This window comes from Podarcis muralis, chromosome 12 (genome assembly GCF_964188315.1).
Source record: "Podarcis muralis chromosome 12, rPodMur119.hap1.1, whole genome shotgun sequence".
NCBI classification, from domain to species: domain Eukaryota; kingdom Metazoa; phylum Chordata; class Lepidosauria; order Squamata; family Lacertidae; genus Podarcis; species Podarcis muralis.
In genome coordinates, this window is record NC_135666.1 from 9,805,438 (window position 1) to 9,827,714 (window position 22,277).

Sequence of the window (22,277 nt, forward strand, 5' to 3'; positions counted from 1 at the left end):
ACCCCGGAAAACTGCTGCAAGTCAGAACAGACAATATTAACCTACATGGACCCAAAACCATGACGAGAGCCAGTGTGGTGTAGTGGTTAAGAGCAGTAGACTCGTAATCTGGTGAACCGGGTTCGCTTCCCCGCTCCTCCACATGCAGCTGCTGGGTGACCTTGGGCCAATCACACTTCTCTGAAGTCTCTCAGCCCCACTCACCTCACAGAGTGTTTGTTGTGGGGGAGGAAGGGAAAAGGAGAATGTTAGCTGCTTTTAAGACTCCTTAGGGTAGTGATAAAGCGGGATATCAAATCCAAACTCTTCTTCTTCATGACTCTGTGTGAAGCAGCTTCTGTGAACCAATTCCTAGGTTTGCTTGATGCACCTGCCATTCAGAATCATTTGGAGCAGAAAACGTATGCATGAATTTAATCATCTCCTTTTAACCTTCTTTCCCCTCCATAGGCCCAGCAAAAGAATCAACGGTAGTTTGGGAAATGCGTGTTTAAAACCGAATCAAGAGATTACTGAACGGATAGCAATAACTCGCCTTTAACCCACCGTGTGGATTGCTCCAAGGTGCCAAGAAGAATGTGTGAATTTCCTCCCCTCCCACTCTGAGCCCAGCAGATAAAAATAATTGGTTTAAATATTTTGTTTTTTAAAAAAGTGGTTTTAAAATGAAAATGAAAATAAAAAATCAATTCTATTACGTGCCCCTTAAAATAACTTGGTTTGAAAGATCTGAATGTAATATGAGCAGATTAAAAGCACACACTCAGGTTTAAAAGAACATCGATAATCTTAGGATGGATCTGGTTGTGCTTCTTACGGAATAGCTGCAGTGCAAATTTAGGGTGCAGTTCTATGCTCACACATATATGGGAGTAAATCCCTTTGGACTCAATGTAGGACGTCTAGAAAACATCAGAATCAGCATTGTATCAAGCCAGACCTGGAGATGCTAGGATTGAACCTGACACCTTCTGCATACACAGAATCATAGAATTGTAGAAGGGTCCCACGGGTCATCTAGTCCAACCCCCTGCAAAGCTGCAATCTCAGCTACAGCATTCATGACAGAGGGCTATCTAACCTCTCCTTAAAAACCATTGCACTCTCTCTTTTTCTTTTTTATGGCTGGTGGATTATTAGCTTTCAATTGTTTTATTGTTTCAAAATGCTGTACTTGTAGTGTCCGATGTTCTCCCCAGCATGAGAATTTGCTGGGATGGAATGTTTTAGGGTTGTAAATACTCTTGTGAAACGAATATGTGAAATAGTTGAGCGTTTCTCTTATCAGGAGACCTCTGTAGCTTTGCAAGTCTGTGGGAAGTGATCTGCTGGTCTCAGCTTTATCCTTGTACTTGAAAGTTCCAGCGTACCTGTGGAAAACAGGTTTGCACGTACGCGTTTGTTTTGTACAGTTTCCATAGCTAAATGTCTGAAAAAGCTTTAGCTATAATGGGGGAAGACGGCAACTTTCTGAAACCTAAGAAACACAGGCCATAACTTTTAACTGTTACATATTCAAGACACACCAATATAACATGTCTGTCCTGAGAAGTATTCAGGTACACTCCGGGCAAAATAAGTTCCTCTATAACCAAACTTTTGGCTGATTAAACCATCGATGTCCTTCTAATGGTGTTTGTAGAAGGAGGGGGGGGTATTTGTTTGTTCTTGTTGTTATGTTATGTATTTTGTGTTTCTATTTTGTATTTTTATGCTATAAACCAGCCTATGATGTTTGTATGAAAGGCAGTATCTGAATGAATCAAATAATTAAATGGATAATAGTTTGAGCCATTGGCATTGTGAATACATACTGGTGGAATACAGGGTTTTTAAAAGGCAGATACCCCTTTAAAACCCAAAATGAACACAAAGCATGATTTTCCCCTTCCTTACATACTATATATGAGTGGTGGTTTCTCCATGAGAGTCAGCCATTCATTCCGTAACCAACAGGACAATCCAATGTAACTTTCCAACTAAGTGACACTTGGATGTCCCTGAAAGGTACCTAAGTGTAAATATTATTATTGAAGGGTTTTCTGAACACACAAATAACAAATATCAACATAAGACAGAATCATAGCACTTTTGCTGTTCACTGTGAAATCCAGTAGATTAAGCCATAGGTCTTCATGGGTTGATGGGGGAACTTATGGTGTGACTACACCTGTTAACATACGAAATAACTCAAAACAAAAAGGTGTCAGAGCCATCTGTTTTTACATTCCTGTTTATTTTTCAGCTAAATCAATTTGCCAAATGTTTGTGTGCCACCTGGATAATGTTAACCTGAGACCAGTTTTCAAGTGCTCGCTTATCAGCTAATGAGCCGCCACTACCAAAAATCTACTTAAGTCCTTGTAAGGAACACCAGCATTTTTTATTATAAAATAGGGGCAACGATGCTAGTTGAGGTGTACTCTGAAGCTTGCAACGTACTATGTTACTAGTCACTTCAAATGGTGTTTGCCGGAACTGATATATTATGGTGCGGTTCCACCACATATGATCATAAAAGTAATCTATTTATTTCAGCTGCCTTGTCAAACTTGTGCTGCCAAAACTGGTACCTCTCTAACACTGGGTTTCTCCAGTTTTCAACAAGATTGCCTGGTAATCACAACTTAAGGTAAAGGTAAAGGGACCCCTGACCATTAGGTTCAGTCATGACCAACTCTGGGGTTGTGGTGCTCATCTCGCTTTATTGGCTGAGGGAGCCGGCGTACAGCTTCCGGGTCATGTGGCCCGCATGACTAAGCCGCTTCTGGTGAACCAGAGCAGCGCATGGAAACGCCGTTTACCTTCCCGCTGGAGTGGTACCTATTTATCTACTTGCACTTTGACATGCTTTTGAACTGCTAGGTTGGCAGGAGCAGGGACCGAGCAACGGGAGCTCACTCCGTCACGGGGATTTGAACCGCCAACCTTCTGATTGGCAAGTCCTAGACTCTGTGGTTTAACCCACAGTGCCACCCGCGTCCCACAAGCACAACTTAGCTGGTCCATTTTACACTTCAGGGTTTGTGCCTGCCAGCAATGAACTCTCAAACAGCAGCGGTTTGCAGCCCTTGAGTGTTTATTCTCCTTGCTCAGCCCTGGTTCTGCTAAGTTCTTACGCTGATGATTCCCAGCTACTTCTGTGTCAGTTTAGAAAAATATAAAGGAACAGTCCCTGACTCTTTCCTTTAGGTTTCTTGTCCTTCCTTCTCCCAATCTTCCTCTCTCCTTTTATAGCAAGCTCAGAGAGACTCCAGGCTGTCAGCTGCTAGGCCAAACAGACTGGACGCTGGACCAAATAAAACCCAGCAAAAAAGACTTGAAGCCAACACCCCTCGCTCATTTTTGTCCTGCAACAAACAATATTTAAATGGCCCCCTCTTGTTGCTATAACAGGTTGCATACCTGCACACTGTACATTTAAAGCACAGTCTTTCTCATCACCCCAAGAACCCTGGGTAATGTTGTTTGTTAAATGCGCTGGGGATTTTAGCATTATTGGGGGTAAACTACAGTTCCCACGATCCTTTGCAGTGTTCTAAATGTTTGGTGTGGACGCAGCCGTACATGTTAATAGCCTCGAGGCTCACTTTCTTTTTAATTGGAGGAAATACTAAAGTCAAAGGAACACCAGGACTGAATAAGAAGAAAACAATCAGAAAGAAAGTATAGCCTTGGCAGTAGCTGTGATAGGATATATTCCTTAAGTTTATCCGATGCCAGAGCCTGATTAATTATTCACTTAATCCATAGCCATGATTGTGTTTAAACATTAATTTCAGTCCCCAGGTGTGAGAACCATGCAGACCGGCTGCCAAAGATCCCAGAATGATCAGATTTGGAGACATCTTGAAGGTGATCGGAGAATTCGGGAGGTTTCAGAAATGGCTGGTGGTGCTGAACTGCATCCCCAATTTCCTAATTCCCTTTCACGTGTTCGGACAAGTGTTCATTGTCATGGACGTGCCTCACTACTGCAACACGAACTGGATCCTTAATATTACCCAAAACCTGACCCAAGAGCAGCAGCTGAACTTGACCATTCCCAGGAAACCAGATGGCTCTTTTGAGGAATGCTCCATGTTTACTCCTGTGGAAGGCGATATCGATTCAATCATAAAAGACGGACGAAATTCCACGGAAGCCTGCCGAGATGGTTGGGTCTACCCCACAGATCCAAAGCCATCATTGCTGACAGAGGTATTTTACAGCCCTTCTTAAATAATTTGACTCTGTCTCTCCTGAAGGACGTGCGCATGCGCGCACATCAATTGCTAACCATACTAGACAACTCTAAAGTGATTTCATTGGTGCTGTCCCTACAACTAAAAACCTGGATAGGGGAACGGACAGGTCAGGGAATGCTTTTGAAAAAAAAGCCAGTGAAGTCGGGTTTAAAAAGAAGAGACCATTACAGTTTAAGGATTATGAAATTTATATTAATTCTCTATGTAAGGCGCGACTGATGGTACTTTCACTATGGTTCATTTTGTCCTTTTTTGTTGTGTGTTGAGCAAACAAACAAGCAAGCAAGCAAACAAACAAACGAATGAATGAATGAAAAGAAAAAACAAAACCAGTGAGCCTATGATAAAGTGCCAAAATGTGGATAGATTAGTGGCATTCCTCTTCTTTTAATCCAGATTTTACATATCATGGGATAGTTATCCTGAAGCTCTTGGATGTTGAAGCCTTATTGGATGGTGTGCTTATTTAATCCCCATTCTTATTTTCTGAATCTGATTGCTGCAAGTATGAAACTCCACTGTCTGGGAGATAATAAATTATTATTATTATTATTATTATTATTATTATTATTATTAACCAGATTTTGAAGCAGGGAGACAATTCAAGCAGTCCAGAGAGAGAGAGAGGAAAAGACGTCATATCGTCATTCCAGAACTTTACAGCAATGGATGTCAATAGTCCATGTTTTTTAAAGACAATTGCTTGTTAATTGTCTAGGTCTCAGTTGATAACTTTTAAAGAAATTAATGGCCTCAGCCTGTATTCCTCAAGTATACTTTGCAGTTGTAGGAATTCTCCCTGCTTCCGGTTTCCCTGGTTTCCATTTTGTGAGGGAAACTCAGCATTAATGAGGTAAAAAAATAACAAGGCTTGAACTTTTAAACTGCTGTATGATCTTTTTTGGCTGGGATACAATTTTTATACTGTGGTAATAAGGATTACCTTTAATAAAGAGATTATGCCAGATCGCACATTTACCAAATGTGAGGCCTTGTAGGTCATGAGGAAGTCCTCTAACCATTTTGACACCTCTGTGAGGTAACGAGAAAGTTTTATTAATTTTTCTCTAATTCCCACGTGAGATAAATTTGGAATATTAGAGGCAGAAATGTCCCGTTTTCAGAGGCTCTCCTAAAAGCTACTAGCAAATGTTAATCTGTTTGTTTATGAAGATAATTCCATGTCACTTTTCATTTTCCCCCCTCCCCCCCCGCAGCATTTTATTTATTTATTAAAGTTCTTATGTTACATTGGTAAACATTATCATATTACATCACAAGGCTTATTATACTATAAATTTCAACATGTATACAAAGTTTATATACTAAAAGGGAAAAAAAGAAAAAAGGGACAAAAAACTACAGTATTCCAAAATCATATATGTACCAACACTTTGGACTTCCTGTCTATCCCGTTGTATATTCCTTTTTTACTCTTATTATTGTATATTTCTTTCCATTTTATCTAATACATTCCTATATCAATATATATCCTTGGTCTTATTTCTCAACTCAGTCTCTCTCCAATGTCAGTCAAATGCCAGCTTAGACAGTGCACCTTTACTGTATTTTTGAACATATATGTTATATATATCCCAGTTTTCCATAAATTTTTGTTTTGAGTTGCCTCTCAGGCTATTTGTCAACTGTGCCATTTCAGCAAATTCTTGTAGCTTGTTATGCCAATCCGTTATTGTCCATGTCACTTTTCAACTGAGCCTTGCAAGGCAGTTTATATAGGAATATGCATACATTAGCACTCTGTTAAAAAACAGCCAAAAAAAGGGAGGCTTTTTAAAAACTAGAAGTCGCCTTCCCTCAGGGAGGAGGATGTTTCAGTTTTCAGATTTGGTGGCAGTTAGGGGAGAGAACACCTGAGCTGGAACAAGATGGCGGCTCTTCTGTCTCTTCTCTCCTCTCCACAGGGGACAATTCTTTTTGAGCATTCTGGAATTTCCCCCAAAGAGGGGATTATTATTATTATTATTATTATTATTATTATTATTATTATTATTATTATTATCTTGCCCTACTTCCCAAAGGAGCCCAGGATGGCAAATAACAACTCAATAATTTTTTTAAAAGGGGAAAAAAACCCCCACACCAAATACCCTCTCAAGTTGAGAAAAACAATGTCTTTCCACCACCAAATGCCTGGAGCTAACGGGAATGTTTTAAAATTCTGCCTCATGGAAGAAATTCTAAGATTATTTGGTTAAATATGTTAAGATAAATTAAATAGAACAACTTGCGAGTATCAGAATGGCCTAGGATATAAATATGTGATGTTGTAGAATACAATGGATATAAGTCAAAATGAAAAGAAAGAAAGAGGTTACCGTAATTGGACTAAGTAAATTTTATGTGAAAGTAGTCTTGGAAAACTGCTACAATGATTTATATGGAAACTCAGCCAAGGGGATTCGAGGAAGTCACCCAACAATGATAACAAAAGTGGAATTGCTACAGTTAGGGTATATGTTTGTTTGTTTGTTTTTTAATGTCTTATTTTTATGTTTGTGGATATGTCTGTTATAAATTTGGAAAACTAATACATTTTTTTTTGAAAAAATAATAATAATTCTGCCTCAGCACTAATAATGAGGGTGAGGAGATTCACCTCACCAGGGAAGGTATTCTTGTAAGTGAGGGGACTTGAGGTAAAATTTGAGTCCACCCTTCAGCAGAAGGCCCAGGGCGGGTTAAAGCAATAAAATGGTATACATTATGAAAGCAAGTGAAACAGTTAAATTTTTAAAAAGAGCAGGCTAATACTATTCAAACTAAACCAGAAACAGTGTAGATTTGTGATATACTGTACACAATGCAGTGTCAGGAGAGGGAAGTACAAGGATTTTTCTTCTTTTTCTTTAGTTCAACTTGGTCTGCGACCGAAATAACTTAAAAGATGTCGCTCAGTCTATTTACATGGCGGGTGGTCTTGTGGGAGCCCTGGTCCTTGGCCCGCTGAGCGACTGGTAAGTATAACTTTGAGATGTCGTGGAGAAGCTGAGAGAAAATGGCCGCTCCATTTTCAGGAGGCGAAGGGGAGAGGCTTTTCTGCAATCCTCATCGGAGGCCCTTCTTCGTGTGCCTCCTCATTGAGAAGCCCGGAGGGTGGCAACACGAGAACGGGGGCTTTTCTGTGGTGGCTCCCTGTTTGTGGAAAGCGCTCCCCAGGGAGGCTCACCTGGTTCCTTCATTATATATTTTAAGGTGCAAGGAAAAAACATTCCTCTTGAACCAGGCCGTAAGGATATGCCCTCTGAGAGGTAATAATAATAAATAATAAATTTAGTAGGCTCCATTTTGCAGATTGACCCATCTTGCATTGCATTTCCCTCCTCCAGGACTGGAAGTCACATGATGATCCTGCTCAGCCTCCTCCTTATGGGCTCCTTTGGTGTTGGGGCAGGATTTTCTCCAAATTTCTACGTCTACATTGCCCTGAGATTCATCGTGGGCGCCGCTTTTGCTGGGATCAGCATCAGCATGTCAGCTTTAAGTGAGACACTTCCGCTAATCTGGGGAGGTTTAGGCCTTGCTGTCAAAAGAATCACACTCCATCTTTCCACAACTGGTATCCTCCAGATGTTTTGCACTAAACACAGTTTTGCTGGCTGGGGGGGCAGTGCAAGTTATAGCCCAAAACATCTGTAGGGCATCTGGTTGGGGGCATTGCCTTACTCTATCCAACCTGCACAACTTGCTTTTTATGAATATATTGCCCTCCCCAAATACAGTGGATGCTCAGGTTGTGAACATGATCAGTGCGGGAGGCATGTTCGCAACCTGCAGTGCTGCGCCTGCGTGGGTCGCAATTCGGCGCTTCTGCGCATGTGCAAAGCATGATTTAGTGGTTCTGCACTTGTGCGAGTGCCAAAACCGGTATTTCCGGGTTCGCAGCCTGAAAACGCGCAACCTGAAGTGCCTGTAACCCGAGATATGACTGTAGATATATTTTCTCTCAAGGTAACACTGTTTAAAGGTGAATGTTGAGGTACAGTGTCGGATTTACGTATAAGGTAAACAAGCGATAGCTTAGGGCCCCACTCTCTTGGGAGCCCCCAAAAAATGTAAAGGAAAAAAACCTGGATGTACAGTTCCAAAATATACGATAAAAAAGAAATAAAATACAACCTACATACAGCAACAGTGTTTTGTGTTGTGTAGGCTCCTATGATGTAAGTAATGGGCCCCGCCTGCTAGCCTGCTCCCTAAAATATCACTGGTTTGCCCATTTCTATATATAGGGTGCCAACATTCTGCATGTGCAAATGGCTTTAGATAACTGTTAGGTTCATAAATTACCATATAGCATATATTCAACACAAAAAAGCAGCTACAATTTGTTGTTGACAAAGGACAGGTGGACATATAACGGGCCCCATTACCTTCAGTAGCTTAGGGCCTTATCAAACCTAAATCTGGCCCTGTTGAGGTACAGTGTCATTGTTCTGCACAGAAGCATCCCAACCATGAAATGAGATGCAGAGGCCGCCCACTTGTTTGAGACACTTTAGGTGCCAATTTGCAAGCGGACTGAGGTTGGGTAAAGCCTGTTTTGGGGACAGATGGAGCCTAGTGTGTCTGGTGGGTGGAAAGCACAACACCTGGCTAGTTAAGGAAAGAGCCAAGCTGTGCCAGGTACTTCAGGTGAAGTCTGATGGACATGATTTGTGTGTTTGTGTAAATGTGTGTCTCAAACTGGGGACCCAATCCAAATAATCAGTAACTGCTGCAAGCGTTCCAGCCTCCTCCTTGACATCACATTAATCCACCGTTAAATAATAATAATAATAATAATAATAATAATAATAATAATAATAATAATAATTATTATTATTATTATTATTATTATTATTATTATTATTATTATTTATTTATACCCCGCCCATCTGGCTGGGTTTTCCCAGCCACTCTGGGTGGCTTCCAACAAAACACTAAAATACAATAACCTAATAATAAAGCCGGGCGGTTAAATGATTTATTTATTTTTAATATGAGTGATTGGCAATGGCATGGTCTTTTCCCGATACTGATTGTAACTTGAACCCTTTTAGCTTCGGAGTGGGTTGGGCCTTCCTATCGCCCACTTGCGATGATCATCAGCTACTGCTTCCAAGGCGTTGGGCAGATGGCCTTGGCTGGTTTGGCATACTCGATCCGTGACTGGAGGAACTACCAGTTTGCTGGCTCTGCTCCAGCATTTGCCCTCTTTTTTTATATATGGTGAGTGTGCACAAGAACCAGAAATGAGCATAATGGGACTGTGTGTAAAACAATACTATATCCTTAAAAGTAACAGTAGCATAGGCTCATAACCACCCTGTGTTTTAAGATCTGTCATATTTTACGATCTGCCAGGGACCAAGATAAAGCTCTATTTAGCTTGGGACCAAAATACTCGAAGGAGTACCTCTCACCCAAGCTACCCCTGAATTAAGATCTGAGAGAAAAGATATGAATCCCTGTGGACCCACTAGTGTGGGTGATCAACAAAACAATTGGCTGGATGCTTACATTCAAAACATGGGGCTTTGTACACTCTCCCGCAGGGAGAGAGCCCCAGTAGCAGAGTCTGAACTCACAAACATCAAGCATCAGTGTAGCATTAAAAACATAGGTTGTTATAACTTTTTATGCCATTCAGCTGGACACAGCAGTTGACCTCTTCCTACCCCTCTTGCAATGAGCAGATCACACACTGTTAAGTAAGTTTTAAAATATTTACTTACAGATTCAAGTCTCAGTCGTGTGTTGTTGCATACAGCAGCAAGGATAATACAGGCAAAATGCTCTTAGGTAGAAAATACAGAATATAGTTCCAAACACACGCTGTAAGATTGGGAGCAAGCTTCCACACATATCCTCCTTCATTGATCACATGATGCAGAGGCTTCACTTCCTCTTTGGACTGAGACCTGAGTCTGTCTAGGAATACAACTCTATGGTCCTTAACCCCTTCATGTACTAATTAGCAGTCATGCATACTTAGGGTTGACTGCAATCTCCCACAGGTTTATTGAGGGAATGCCTTTTGGTTGTACTGCAACTGAATGAGAACTGTTGTGCCCAGGAGACTGGTTCATTAGGGTGAATGGGGCACATCCCCAGCAATCTCAATCTGCCCTCGGATGGCTCCCACTTAAGGCCTTCTTTCTTACAAGATGACACTGCCTGCCAGCTTCTTCGTCTCAGTGTTATCCCTTGCATCAGGGAGGAGAATGAGGATACAGGACTCATCCAGACTTGTCCTTGCCCTGCTGTTTCCCCCCTGGGAAACTCTATTTTTTACCACTGAATCAAAGCAAACATCTAGGGAGTTTTCTACTGATTGACATTTGCTCCGATTTATTCCTAAAGAGCGGATTTTCCCAGGGGAACTAGCGGGACAAGGGCAAAGCTGCCTGGAAAGCATGGGACAAACAGGAAACTGCAAACAAGCAGACGTGTGGACAAGCCCACAGCTAGAATTAGTTGGCCCTGCCCTCCCGTTGGCTCTTGCTCCACCTACTGTTGGTTTCATTGACTCCCACCCATGCTTCACAAACTCTTGTCTTTTTCAGGGTTCTTCCCAAGTCTGCGCGATGGCTTCTGACAAAAGGGAAGGTCGAGGAAGCCAAAAAGGAGCTTCGAAAGGCCGCTTCCGTTAACAAACGAACCGTCTCAGAAGAACTACTCAGCCAGGTAGCAAAGCTTGGGATTTCTATTGCTCATTTCCTGGAAATGTCTGGGGAGGATATGGAGGGAAAGTGGCATAGAAACACAATAAAGGGTAAAGGGACCCCTGACCATTAGGTCCAGCCATGGCCGACTCTGGGGTTGCGGCGCTCATCTCGCTGTATTGGCCGAGGGAGCTGGCCTATAGCTTCCGGGTCTTGTGGCCAGTATGACTAAGCCGCTTCTGGTGAACCAGAGCAGCTCACAGAAGCGGTGTTTACCTTCCCGCCGGAGCAGTACCTATTTATCTACTTGCACTTTGACGTTCTTTCGAACTGCTAGGTTGGCAGGAGCAGGGACTGAGCAATGGGAGCTCACCCCGTCATGGGGATTCGAACCGCCGACCTTCTGATCAGCAAGTCCTAGGCTCTGTGGTTTAACCCACAGCGCCACCCGCGTCCCCAGAAACACAATAGATCATATCAATCCAATACTCTAGTCTCTCGTGCTGCATTAGAATTTTTTTTTAAAAAATCTGTTGCATATCCACCTCAAGCATCCCTTATTAAGCTGTTAGCCTGTCCCTTCAAACTCATTTTGTTTTATTTACTACAAAATGTATATCCATTCCCACCCTTCCTCCAAGGAGGTAAGGAGGACAGCTTACGTTCTCCGGGTGTTGTGCAACTGCAGCTCCTATCACCCTCAGAGAGCATAACCAAGGCTGGGGAATCACATGAGTTACAGTTCAACAACATCTGGAGGACCACAGGTCTCCCACATTTGGCTTACATGGTTCCCCATTCCCTGTTTTAGCCTCCTTACAGGCCTGTGAGATTTGGGCAGGGGGAGAAATGAGTCGAAGTACACCCAGTGAGTTTTGTGGCTGAGTGGAATCTCTCCAGTCTTAGTTCAACTTGCTAACCCACCTGGCACTCTGGTTCTTTTGGACTAAAACTCCCATCAGACCAAGCCAGCACAGCTGCCCTGGCAGATGGGTCTGATGGGAGTTGTAGTTCAATGCCACTGGAGGGAACCAGGTTGGGGAAACCTGTCCTTTGATGTTCTGTGTCTGTCTTATCATGCACATTTTGAAGCTGGCTCCAGAAGAGAAGGTGAAATCGGGGAATATCCTGGATCTTTGCAAGAATCCGCGTCTAAGGATTTTGACTTTAATCATGGTCGTAGTCTGGTAAGAATTCTGAAGTACATTAATTCAGCAACCAATATATAATTTGCATGTGGCTTCAGTTTTGTGTGTTGAAAGACACCAGTTGTTTAAACTTCCTTGTTATTGTTTCTTCATGTATAAAATGAGCACAACCAGCAACTTACGGCTAAACCTTTGACCTCTGTATGGTCCACGGCAGGACTTTTCTCTTACCCTTGGTTGCTACATTGAGAATTAATTTTTACTAATTAAAATATTTTAATGTCACACTTCCAGGGTGGCTGACAATGAAAACATAGCACAAACGCTGCAAATATAAAGAATTGTCAAATAAACAAAAGAGCAGTAAGCAGCAAGGGAAACACAAAAATCAGTGGGATGGGTGGAATGAAAATCATACCCACTTGTCAAACAAAGGTCTTTGCCAGGTGCCAAAATGACATCAGAGTTGCTGTCGTGCAGGCCTGCTTCTGGAGCGCGTATTCTGCAAATACGATGCCTCTGAGGTGATCCTTTTTCAAGTCATCTTTGGATGATGGTGGTCCAGGAAGAAGCACCTTGGCAAATGACTGCAAGGTTCAGGCAGGGCTGTCTGACAGAATGCAGCCATTGAGATCTACATCTAGGTAGCTGCACACACAGCTACCGGTCAAACAGAACAAAGGAATGTTTGGGGCAATGGGCAAAATGCTTTTGCTGTGCCCCAGATGAATAGATTTTAGGCTGTTTTTTATCAGTCTTCATGGCACACATTGACACCACCTGTTTCGTTGTTGTTTCACTATAGTTTCCAAGAGGCGGCTGTGTTAGTCCGAGGCAGCAAAAAAACAGAAGAGTTGGTTTCTTCAGAGACTTTAAACGCTGCCTATAAAGTTTCACAGTCATGAGGACTAGGATTTAAAATGATGATTTAGACTCTGAGGAAGCTGAATTCTGCATCCAGTTCTGGGGCATTGCAGAACTGCATCGCATTCAGCACCCTGGTTCTAACCAGCACTGAAGTTTAGTGGTGGGCTTGTGTGAGCCGGGAATTAAAATCATAGAATCATAGAATCATAGAGTTGGAAGAGACCACAAGGGCCATCGAGTCCAACCCCCTGCCAAGCAGGAAACACCATCAGAGCACTCCTGACATATGGTTGTCAAGCCTCTGCTTAAAGACCTCCAAAGAAGGAGACTCCACCACACTCCTTGGCAGCAAATTCCACTGTCGAACAGCTCTTACTGTCAGGACGTTCTTCCTAATGTTTAGGTGGAATCTTCTTTCTTGTAGTTTGGATCCATTGCTCCGTGTCCGCTTCTCTGGAGCAGCAGAAAACAACCTTTCTCCCTCCTCTATGTGACATCCTTTTATATATTTGAACATGGCTATCATATCACCCCTTAACCTCCTCTTCTCCAGGCTAAACATGCCCAGCTCCCTTAGCCGTTCCTCATAAGGCATCGTTTCCTGGCCTTTGACCATTTTGGTTGCCCTCCTTTGGACACGTTCCAGTTTGTCAGTGTCCTTCTTGAACTGTGGTGCCCAGAACTGGACACAGTACTCCAGGTGAGGTCTGACCAGAGCAGAATACAGTGGCACTTTTACTTCCCTTGATCTAGATGCTATACTCCTATTGATGCAGCCCAGAATTGCATTGGCTTTTTTAGCTGCCGCGTCACACTGTTGGCTCATGTCAATTTTGTGGTCAACCAAGACTCCTAGATCCTTTTCACATGTACTGCTCTCAAGCCAGGTGTCCCCCATCTTGTATTTGTGCCTCTCATTTTTTTTGCCCAAGTGCAAAAAATGAACAATAGCAATAAATGCAGAATGAACAGTAATTTCTTGCTTGGTTCTCAGGTTTGCAGACAGTCTTGTGTATTATGGAGTGAGCCACCAGGTTGGGGATTTTGGCTTGGACATCTACATGACCCAGCTTGTGTTTGGAGCTGTGGAAATACCATCTCGAGCCTCCTGTATCTTCCTCCTCCAGTGGATGGGAAGGAAAAAATGCCAGGCTGCTTGGCTTTTCCTAGGCGGAGTCATGTGCTTGATCATCCCTGCTATTCCAACAGGTAAAAAATACACTTGAGAGAGAAAACCTGAAAGGCAAACTGCAAGGCAGACAAGGGAAACCTGCAGCCCTCCAGATGTTGCTGGATTTCAACTCCTATCATCCCTGAGCATTGGCCATCTTGGCTGGGGATGATGGGAGTTGAAGTTCAACATCTGGCGGGCCACAGGTTCCCCATCCCTAATGTAAGAAGTGACCCACAGGCCCCTGGCTATACAGAGCTGCTTCACAAGGACACAGATGTGCCTGTATATTCTCAGAACTTGTCTTGTGTTTGTGCAGAGAGGACACAACAGGCAAGCACTGTTGGAGTTAAAGGGCCTGAGTCCGGGGTCTTTTGCACTGGGGACCTGATCTTCTGCCCCTTGCTTCTTTTTTGAACCATTTTTAATAATAAGGGGGGGGGGGGAATGTTCCTTTCCCTGTTTCTGTCCTCTCACTTTCTCCTTTCCACTGAGATCCTCAAGTGACTAAGTTCTGAGAAACGAACAGGCCACAGGTTTGCATAATTACATCTGCCAGTATATAGGTATGCTTGCAAATCTAGAAGCAGTTACTAAAATTTAAATAGAAACCCATGCCCTCCAGCATTTCTCCAATGAAAATAGGAACATCCAGTGCCTTTTTTTTTCTTAAAAAAAATGTTCAGGGGTACTCTCATTTTCCTACTCATATTGAAATACTGCCCCTCAACGAGGCCAAAGTTAGATTCACAAAATATTTAGGGGTATGCGTCCCCCTGCGTCCCCCGAGAAGAAAAGCACTGGGAACATGTGTGTAAAAAGCATGACATTCCGGGATCAAAACAGAAACTGCGACGGCTTCTGTAAATCCGGGACTGTCCCTGGAAAATAGGGACATTTGGAGAGTCTGGAAATCTTAACAGGGGAAGACTGTGAGAAAGTGGCCTGAAATGTGGACTATATACAGAAATAAAAATAAACAAAAGTAAATGATGGTTTAGCATTATGTGGTGACACAGCAATCTCTAGCCCAGTATTAGCGACTGATGGCATCTCTCCAGGTCACAGAAGAGGTTCTTCTGCATCACTTCCTACACCACTAGATTCTCGAAAATGGAGAAATTGAACCTGAGAGCTTCTGCAACCAAAGCAAGTGCTCTAATACTGCCAGTCTTCTCCCCAAATGAGCCCCAGAAACCATTTTAGCTACCCATAGATTTGCGGTGACAATATTTCCGGATTTCTGTAGGACCTCAGGTGACATTTCAGAACCAGATTAGACATTTTGCTAGGCCTGTGGTCTTTCAACAATGCCTTACCTTGATTTTTTGGTGGTCTAGTTTCTAACCTCACTGCCTGTCTTTGCCTAGACTTCCCTGTGATCGTGACGGTGCTGGCTGTTATTGGCAAGTCTGCGCTGGCTGCCTCCTTTTCAACCACCTATGTGTTTTCTGCTGAAATCTTTCCCACAGTTATCAGGTGAGGATCTCTATTGGGTATAGGGGCTTAGAAAATGAATTTCCACTTTCAGCTTTACCTGGGCAGTTTTCTCCACAGGCATAATGACAACAAAGGGGGCTTTACTCTGTACATTTTGCATAAGAACTATCTTTTACTCTATGTAACAAAGAATTCTAGTAGATTTGACTGTGGTTTTACTGTATATGTAGTGTTCTTGGATGATGCCCATGGCCTTTTGGCTTGTGCAATAAAAAGTTTATGGTGAAAGTTTGTGACAATGGTATCGTTTAACTGGAGGAAAAGCAAAAGATGCAAGTGCCTGAACTCTGGGGTCTTCAGTGTACAAAGCATATTGTGAAAATATGAATCCTCTACATATTGTGCTATAAATTAGTGCAGGACATTGGCAGTATATCTTGTCAACCTTTGTGTTGGACATGACCCCTATGCTCTTCCGAAGCAAAATAAAGGGCAGCATTCTGTTGTGCCCCAAGGGATGCCCTCAGCCTCCCTCAGCCTTCCCAGCCTCCCATTTTACCAAAATGCTTTCCCAAGAGAGCAGTTAGCAATGAAATGAATGAGCCCAATTTTAGGCATGTTCATTGATTTCAATGAGTCTGTTCTGAGTATAGCATAGCTGAACACCATCGAATGTACACAGCTACATATATTCATGAAAACAACATATTTTAAATGCATTGCGTTTGGCAAAATTGATTGCAAAGATGGGTGCAATAGGCAAAATTGCATACTTAAAGTGTGTGTGATAGTGCACTAAAGTGACAAAATCATAAACTGCTGCAGAAACGTGGTGAACTGCATTTAAGACTGAAAACCCCCCGAGAACATTACAGATACCGAAACCAAGATATTTGTCCTTTCCTTCCTGTTGTGTAATTGTTTACTGCATGGTGTGGCTGATTTGCTTCTGGAAACCTGCCCCTGGCAGGGCGCATCTGTCTGCGCCTCCTCTCAGGCATCGCTCTCTGTGTTTTGCTACTTCCACCAGGCAAAGCAGTTTAGGCTTGTGCTCCATGGTTGGCAGAATAGGCGGCATCCTTGCCCCGCTGGTTGTTCTCCTGAGCAAATACCACCCTGCTATTCCCATGGTGATACTTGGAGGCACAGCACTGTCTGCGGGAATCCTCTGCTTTTTTCTTCCTGAGACGCAGAACCAGGATCTTCAGGACGACATCGGAGACTCCCCAGCAAGCCAGAGGTGAGTTGCACGGGATTCTAGAAATATAGTAAGTATATAAATTCTCATTTTGTACATTGCATGCCCTCAGGCTGCTCCATTCTGCCCCCACCCCATTGTGTTATGTCCTGGTAAAACACTGCCCCTCTTTTGGGGAGAAGGGACGTGGGTGACGCTGTGGGTTAAACCACAGAGCCTAGGGCTTGCCTATCAGAAGGCCGGCAGTTCGAATCCCCGTGACGGGGTGAGCTCCCGTTGCTTGGTCCCTGCTCCTGCCAACCTAGCAGTTCGAAAGCACGTCAAAGTGCAAGTAGATAAATAGGTACCGCTCTGGCAGGAAGGTAAACGGCATTTCCGTGCACTGCTCTGGTTCGCCAGAAGCGGCTTAGTCATGCTGGCCACATGACCCGGAAGCTGTACACCGGCTCCCTCGGCCAGTAAAGCGAGATGAGCGCTGCAACCCCAGAGTCGGTCATGACAGGACCTAATGATCAGGGGTCCCTTTACCTTTAAGTCCACCGAGGACTATGGGCTTTTCTCCAGAATATAAAGGCTTAACTACATATGACAACATTAATGTTGAATGAGTTTTGTGTTTTGGAAAATTTAGTACCAGGTTCCTACCATAGTTGTTGCTGGGATTGCAGCTTAAGCTTCTCTTCCCAAGCCACAATCTTTGTGAAATTTGCCCCCACTGAAAGCAAATTAGCTTTCAGAAAATGCTAGGGTGGCTTAAGTTAGCAATAGTGTTCAGGGGTTTGGGGGTAGGGAAGATTTGGTTGCCATAGAGGGGGAAATTTCATGGAGGCAGAGGAGAAAAAGCATTCCTCACTCCATGCACTCTGATCTTGATAACAAACCCCTTCTGTGTCTCATACTTAGTTTAAAAACACACACAAATGTGATTGCTAATTGTGGGGTGACCAGTTTCATATAACCAACATGCTTAAGTCCAATTAATGTATGAAGGGGTTAACACCATAGAGTAAGCTGTCCTGCCAGGCTTTGCTATGCCATCCCCTCCAAGATCCTGCTGATCAAAATTGGAATGCTTATCATTTTGGTCTTGCTCCAGAGCAAAAAACGAGCGCCTTTTGGTCCGGCGCTCTAGCACGAGACTGCTGATTTGTGCAAGAGCACAGGACCAAAAAAACAGGACATTTTGGGATCCAATCAGAAGCCAGGATGGTTTCTGCTCACCCTAGGTAACCACAGATGGATGACACCTTGGAAGTCTCCAAGGAAGAGATGACAGTGGTGGAGATGAGGCTAGTGGGCGATAGAGGGCTACTTTATGTCATGATTATTTATATTCCCTTTCATTAGGTCCAACAAGGCTGTCAACGGTAGCTTTGAAAATGGACCTGTGCAGACAGAAGATGACCAACTGAAAGAAGCCGCCATCACTACACGCTTCTAGCAGAAATAACACTTGGATCCAAAGGACCTTTAGCGAAGATTTCAGGGATGAGTGAATTGGTCGTTTTGATTTCTCCCAGTTTCTCATCTCTCGAAACTCTAGTTCTTCACATTCCCACACCGGTTTCTTCAGTCCTCGTGAAGATTTATCAGCACTTTAGTGCAAATTTGTCCTAATACGCACATTTTTGTACACACCTTTCTCTGATACAATGCATTTTGGTATGTTGTTTTCACTAATATATGCATTTCTATGCACACTTCAAAATATGCATGTTCAACCACTCCACTTGGCTGGAGAACAGCATTTCAATATTTGGGGAATTGTTCCAAAGGACGGCATATTGTTTCAAAAAGAGCAAACTCTGCTGGTTTGTCTTTCAGTGCAGACTGAATTGCATTCCTCTGCTCACATTAGAGCATTCAGTTCAACTCCCTAAATAACCTCAGTGGTGGAGAAACACACACTTTTTTTTTCTTGCTCAAGGTCCCAGGTCCAATCGCCAGGTTCTCCCATTAGGGAGCTCTCTGGATGAGGCAAGTTCTGTGCATCCACCAAGTCACCAGTTCGAAACTCTGGAGAGATGTGATTAGACATTAATGGGCTCTCATAAGACACAAACGCGGCATCAGCAATATGGATTTGCTGGCCCAGGTGCAGTGAAGCCGCGGGAAGTTGGGGCTAAGGCATGGTGAAGCTGCAAGCATTTGGCGATAAAAAGGGCTACAACTTTATTACCGTTGCTAGCAGGTTTTGGCACAAGCGTTGGGTGTGTGTTCAGCAGCTGCTGGTTCACCAAGATGAAGAATTGTCCCATGGCATACATCAAACTAGGGTGACTCGCTGTGAGCACCATCTTGGCTCACCAGCCCCCGTCTGGGCGTCCAGACAGAAGCATCTCCCCTGGATCTCCTTAACAGCTCAGAGGTTTTCAACCTTTTTGAATCCATAGCTCCCTTAACCACCTGTATTTTTTCTGCAGCAGCCTTGTGGGGCTCCGGTGCCCAGTTATGTCACCCCTTGCCTGCAGAGCTAGCAGCCTCTCACCCTTTTTTGAACATCCTCCCTTGTGGAGTGTTCCCTCAGCCTCCTCTCCTCTCCCCTTTTCTTGGGATTCCTTTGGGCAGCTGCTGCTGCCTCCCCTGGTCTCTTAGCTGCCCCTCACTTGCCCCAAAGAGAGGTGCCTCCTCACACTGTCCTCACACTGCCCCACAGGGGCCAGCCTTAGTGGTCCAACAGAGACTGGCCAAAGGTGAATATGAGGCCAGCACTTTACCATGGGAGGCAGCAGTGGGTGCAGCTGGGCCTGCTTAGCAGAAAGGTCCCCCTTCACACAGCAAGCACAGGAAAGGTAAGTGCAAGAAAGGCCTGCCCAGACTCCCATTTGTCTGTCCATTCCCAGCAGCAAGGGCTGGTTGCTTGCTTACTCCAACTGCCTCAACTACTGGCAACCAGCAACCCTGGCCAGCCCCAGAGGCACCATTCGCCTGGGGAGCTTGTAGCCAGGGCTGCTGTAACAAACAGCTGTGTAAGCCTTTGGGAGACAGAGACGTGAGCGGGCATCAGAGGACAGAGGGAAGGAAAGAGGGACAGAGGCCAGTGTTGCCCGTGGCACCTCTGGTTGCCATGGCACACTGGCTGAAAACCACTGGCATAGCTGATTCCTTGGACCGGCGTGGGGCTCCCAAACCCCCGTTGGCTAAGGATCCAACCCAATGCCTTATCTGCCATCAAGTTGTGACAATTGCTATGAGGTGGGCAAAACCCCCAGAGAGGCCCAATATCATGTGAAGGCAAATTCCTCCCTGGCCCTGAATATGGAGACTGAAAATTTCCACAGCAAGCTCTCACACAGGGTTGTCTGCCAGCCGACCTGCAGCGTAACACTTAGGGTGGGAGGGCTGGGAAATCTGGCACTAGCCAAGGCAGAGAGCAAGGTGCAGCTGGCTTTTATTATAGGCAGGTTTAGGGGAGTGCAACTGGTTTGCCCGCACTGGGCACTGAGCCAAGAGGGCACCACAACAGTGACTTAGAACAGAGAGGTGGTGCTGAAGTCTGGCATTGCGTAGGGCATGCTGAAACGTGAAAGACTAAAGTTCGCCGCTGCTTATATAGTCAGGGATCAGACCAGAGGGAAGAAGTTCCCCTTCTGGTCTTCTCCAAGAGCTATGCCTGCGCTGGTGCCAGAGGTTTTCCTGGCACCATCGTGGCTGTGCTGGGCTGCAACCGCCATGCGGTGATAAGCGGTCTTTTTCTTTCTTTTTTTGCCACACCAGCTTCCCATGCTATAAAGCCTTTGGCACCTATATTCCCCAGGTTCATATTCCTACCCATGGCTCAGAATTTAATGCATAACTTGCTAGGAGTGGACTTTATAAACTCAGGAGTCCAGAAGGGCAATCAGCTGCTGATGGGCTTTGTGCCAGGAGAGGTGATTTAAGAAGAAAACAACCATTCCACCCACCATCATGTTGATTTTACTGTGAATGGGTTAACTGCCAATCATAAGAGTGTTATCTTAATGGTATGTGACTTCAGCCTGGCAAACAGGAATTTAGCAGGGGAAGATTCTCCCATCTCTTCTCTCTATTCCGTACCAGGCGTCTGTTAAAGGCAGAGGAGCAGGGCCAGTAAAAGAAGGTGGCAATCTTTGGTGGCAGTCGTTTCAAATAAAACCAAGCAACTATGATACTCAGAATGCATCTGGATGTTCTAGGGGGTGATGAAGTGAGCAGCAGTGTGGATCCCACATAATGGGAAAGTTAATGCAAGATGGGTTCCCAGGTTAAAATGGGTGGTTCTGATTTAGATATCACTCCTTTGGAGCCACATCTAAGGGTCTTTCTGAATAAGACCTCCTGAGTTCACCTCCTTCCACATTCTATTCCAAACAGTAGCCAAGATGGCAGACACCTAATGGGAGACATTGCGCGAAATTCTGAAATCTGGACACATCCCCGTGTAAGGATAGGCGTTTTCTATCTTTGAGAGTCATCTTAAAGTAAACAAGAGCAGCTGAATTTTGAAGGATTCGGTTTCGTCTGACTCATCAGCTTTCCTTAAAATTTATGGAATAGCATTTCATGTTGATAAAATAGAGTGTGCAACCTGTTCTTTTGGGGTAATCAGTAATGATTGATTCCTTTTTAAAATACTGTCTTTCTTTCTAGAGAGGAAAGAGAGGCAGCGGGTGCATTCAGACGTGGGGGTTATTTCATTCGTTTCCCTGGCCGTAATGCTCGAGTTCAAACCATAGCTGTCAACTTACAGATTTGAAAATAAGGGACCAGCAGCCTCAAAAATAAGGGATCAGCAGCCAAAAAAAGGGATTTTGCTTAGCTTATGAGTTCCATCGGCCTTTCCTCGCCCGCGAGGGAGGGAGGGAGACTCTCGCCCATGCTGCCCACGAGCCTGGAATGAGGCGGTTGAGGCGCCACGGCGGCCGCTGAAGCACTGCCCTTCTGCATCCCTCCCCATCCCCTCCTCTTCCTCTTCCCTCAGGCCACCTCCTCAGCCACTGCCGCCGCCATTGCCGCCACCGCCTCTGGCTTCCCCTGGCAGCGCGGCGGAGGTCTCGCAAGAGAGGGCCTGCTTGCCTGCCCGCCGCCACCCGTCCCCTCATGACGCGCCCCTGAGGTGGAAAAGGGGGAGACGCGGCAGCTTGTGCACACACTCTCTCTCGCTCTCTCGAGGCGGAGGACCCCGAGCCGCTGCTTCCCTCCCGAGCCGGGCAAGCATGAAACCTAGGAAATTTAAGGGACATCATCAATCCGGGACAGCAGCAGGACACGGCGCTGGGATAAGGGAGTTTCCTGCCAAATAAGGGACGGTTGACAGCTATGTTTCTAACTTTCTTTTTACACTGCATTAAAGGTAAAGGTAATTAAAGGTAAAGGGACCCCTGACGATTAGGTCCCGTCGCGGATGACTCTGGGCTTGCAGCACTCATCTCACTTTATTGGCCGAGGGAACCGGCGTACAGCTTCCAGGTCATGTGGCCAGCATGACTAAGCCACTTCTAGCGAACCAGAGCAGCGCACGGAAACACAGTTTACCTTCCTGCTGGAGCGTTACCTATTTATCTACTTGCACTTTGA

The 22,277-nt window shown here is 44.5% G+C and overlaps 1 protein-coding gene across 3 annotated transcripts; it reads left to right on the top strand.

Moving 5' to 3' along the window:
* Positions 1–354: 354 nt before the first annotated feature.
* Positions 355–18,454, top strand: LOC144329292 (solute carrier family 22 member 13-like). Of its 3 annotated transcripts, XM_077936703.1 has the most exons (12): positions 355–564; positions 2,539–2,616; positions 3,783–4,200; positions 7,122–7,225; positions 7,598–7,752; positions 9,311–9,479; positions 10,817–10,937; positions 12,008–12,102; positions 13,925–14,139; positions 15,472–15,580; positions 16,572–16,781; positions 18,087–18,454. In XM_077936703.1, the coding sequence occupies exons 3-12, from the start codon at positions 3,829–3,831 to the stop codon at positions 18,178–18,180; spliced, it is 1,644 nt and encodes a 547-aa protein (XP_077792829.1). In that variant the 5' UTR covers positions 355–564; positions 2,539–2,616; positions 3,783–3,828; the 3' UTR covers positions 18,181–18,454. The 3 variants fall into 3 exon arrangements, with proteins under 3 accessions (XP_077792829.1, XP_077792830.1, XP_077792831.1); XM_077936704.1 differs by lacking the exon at positions 2,539–2,616; XM_077936705.1 differs by lacking the exons at positions 355–564; positions 2,539–2,616; positions 3,783–4,200 and adding an exon at positions 4,242–4,451.
* Positions 18,455–22,277: the final 3,823 nt, after the last annotated feature.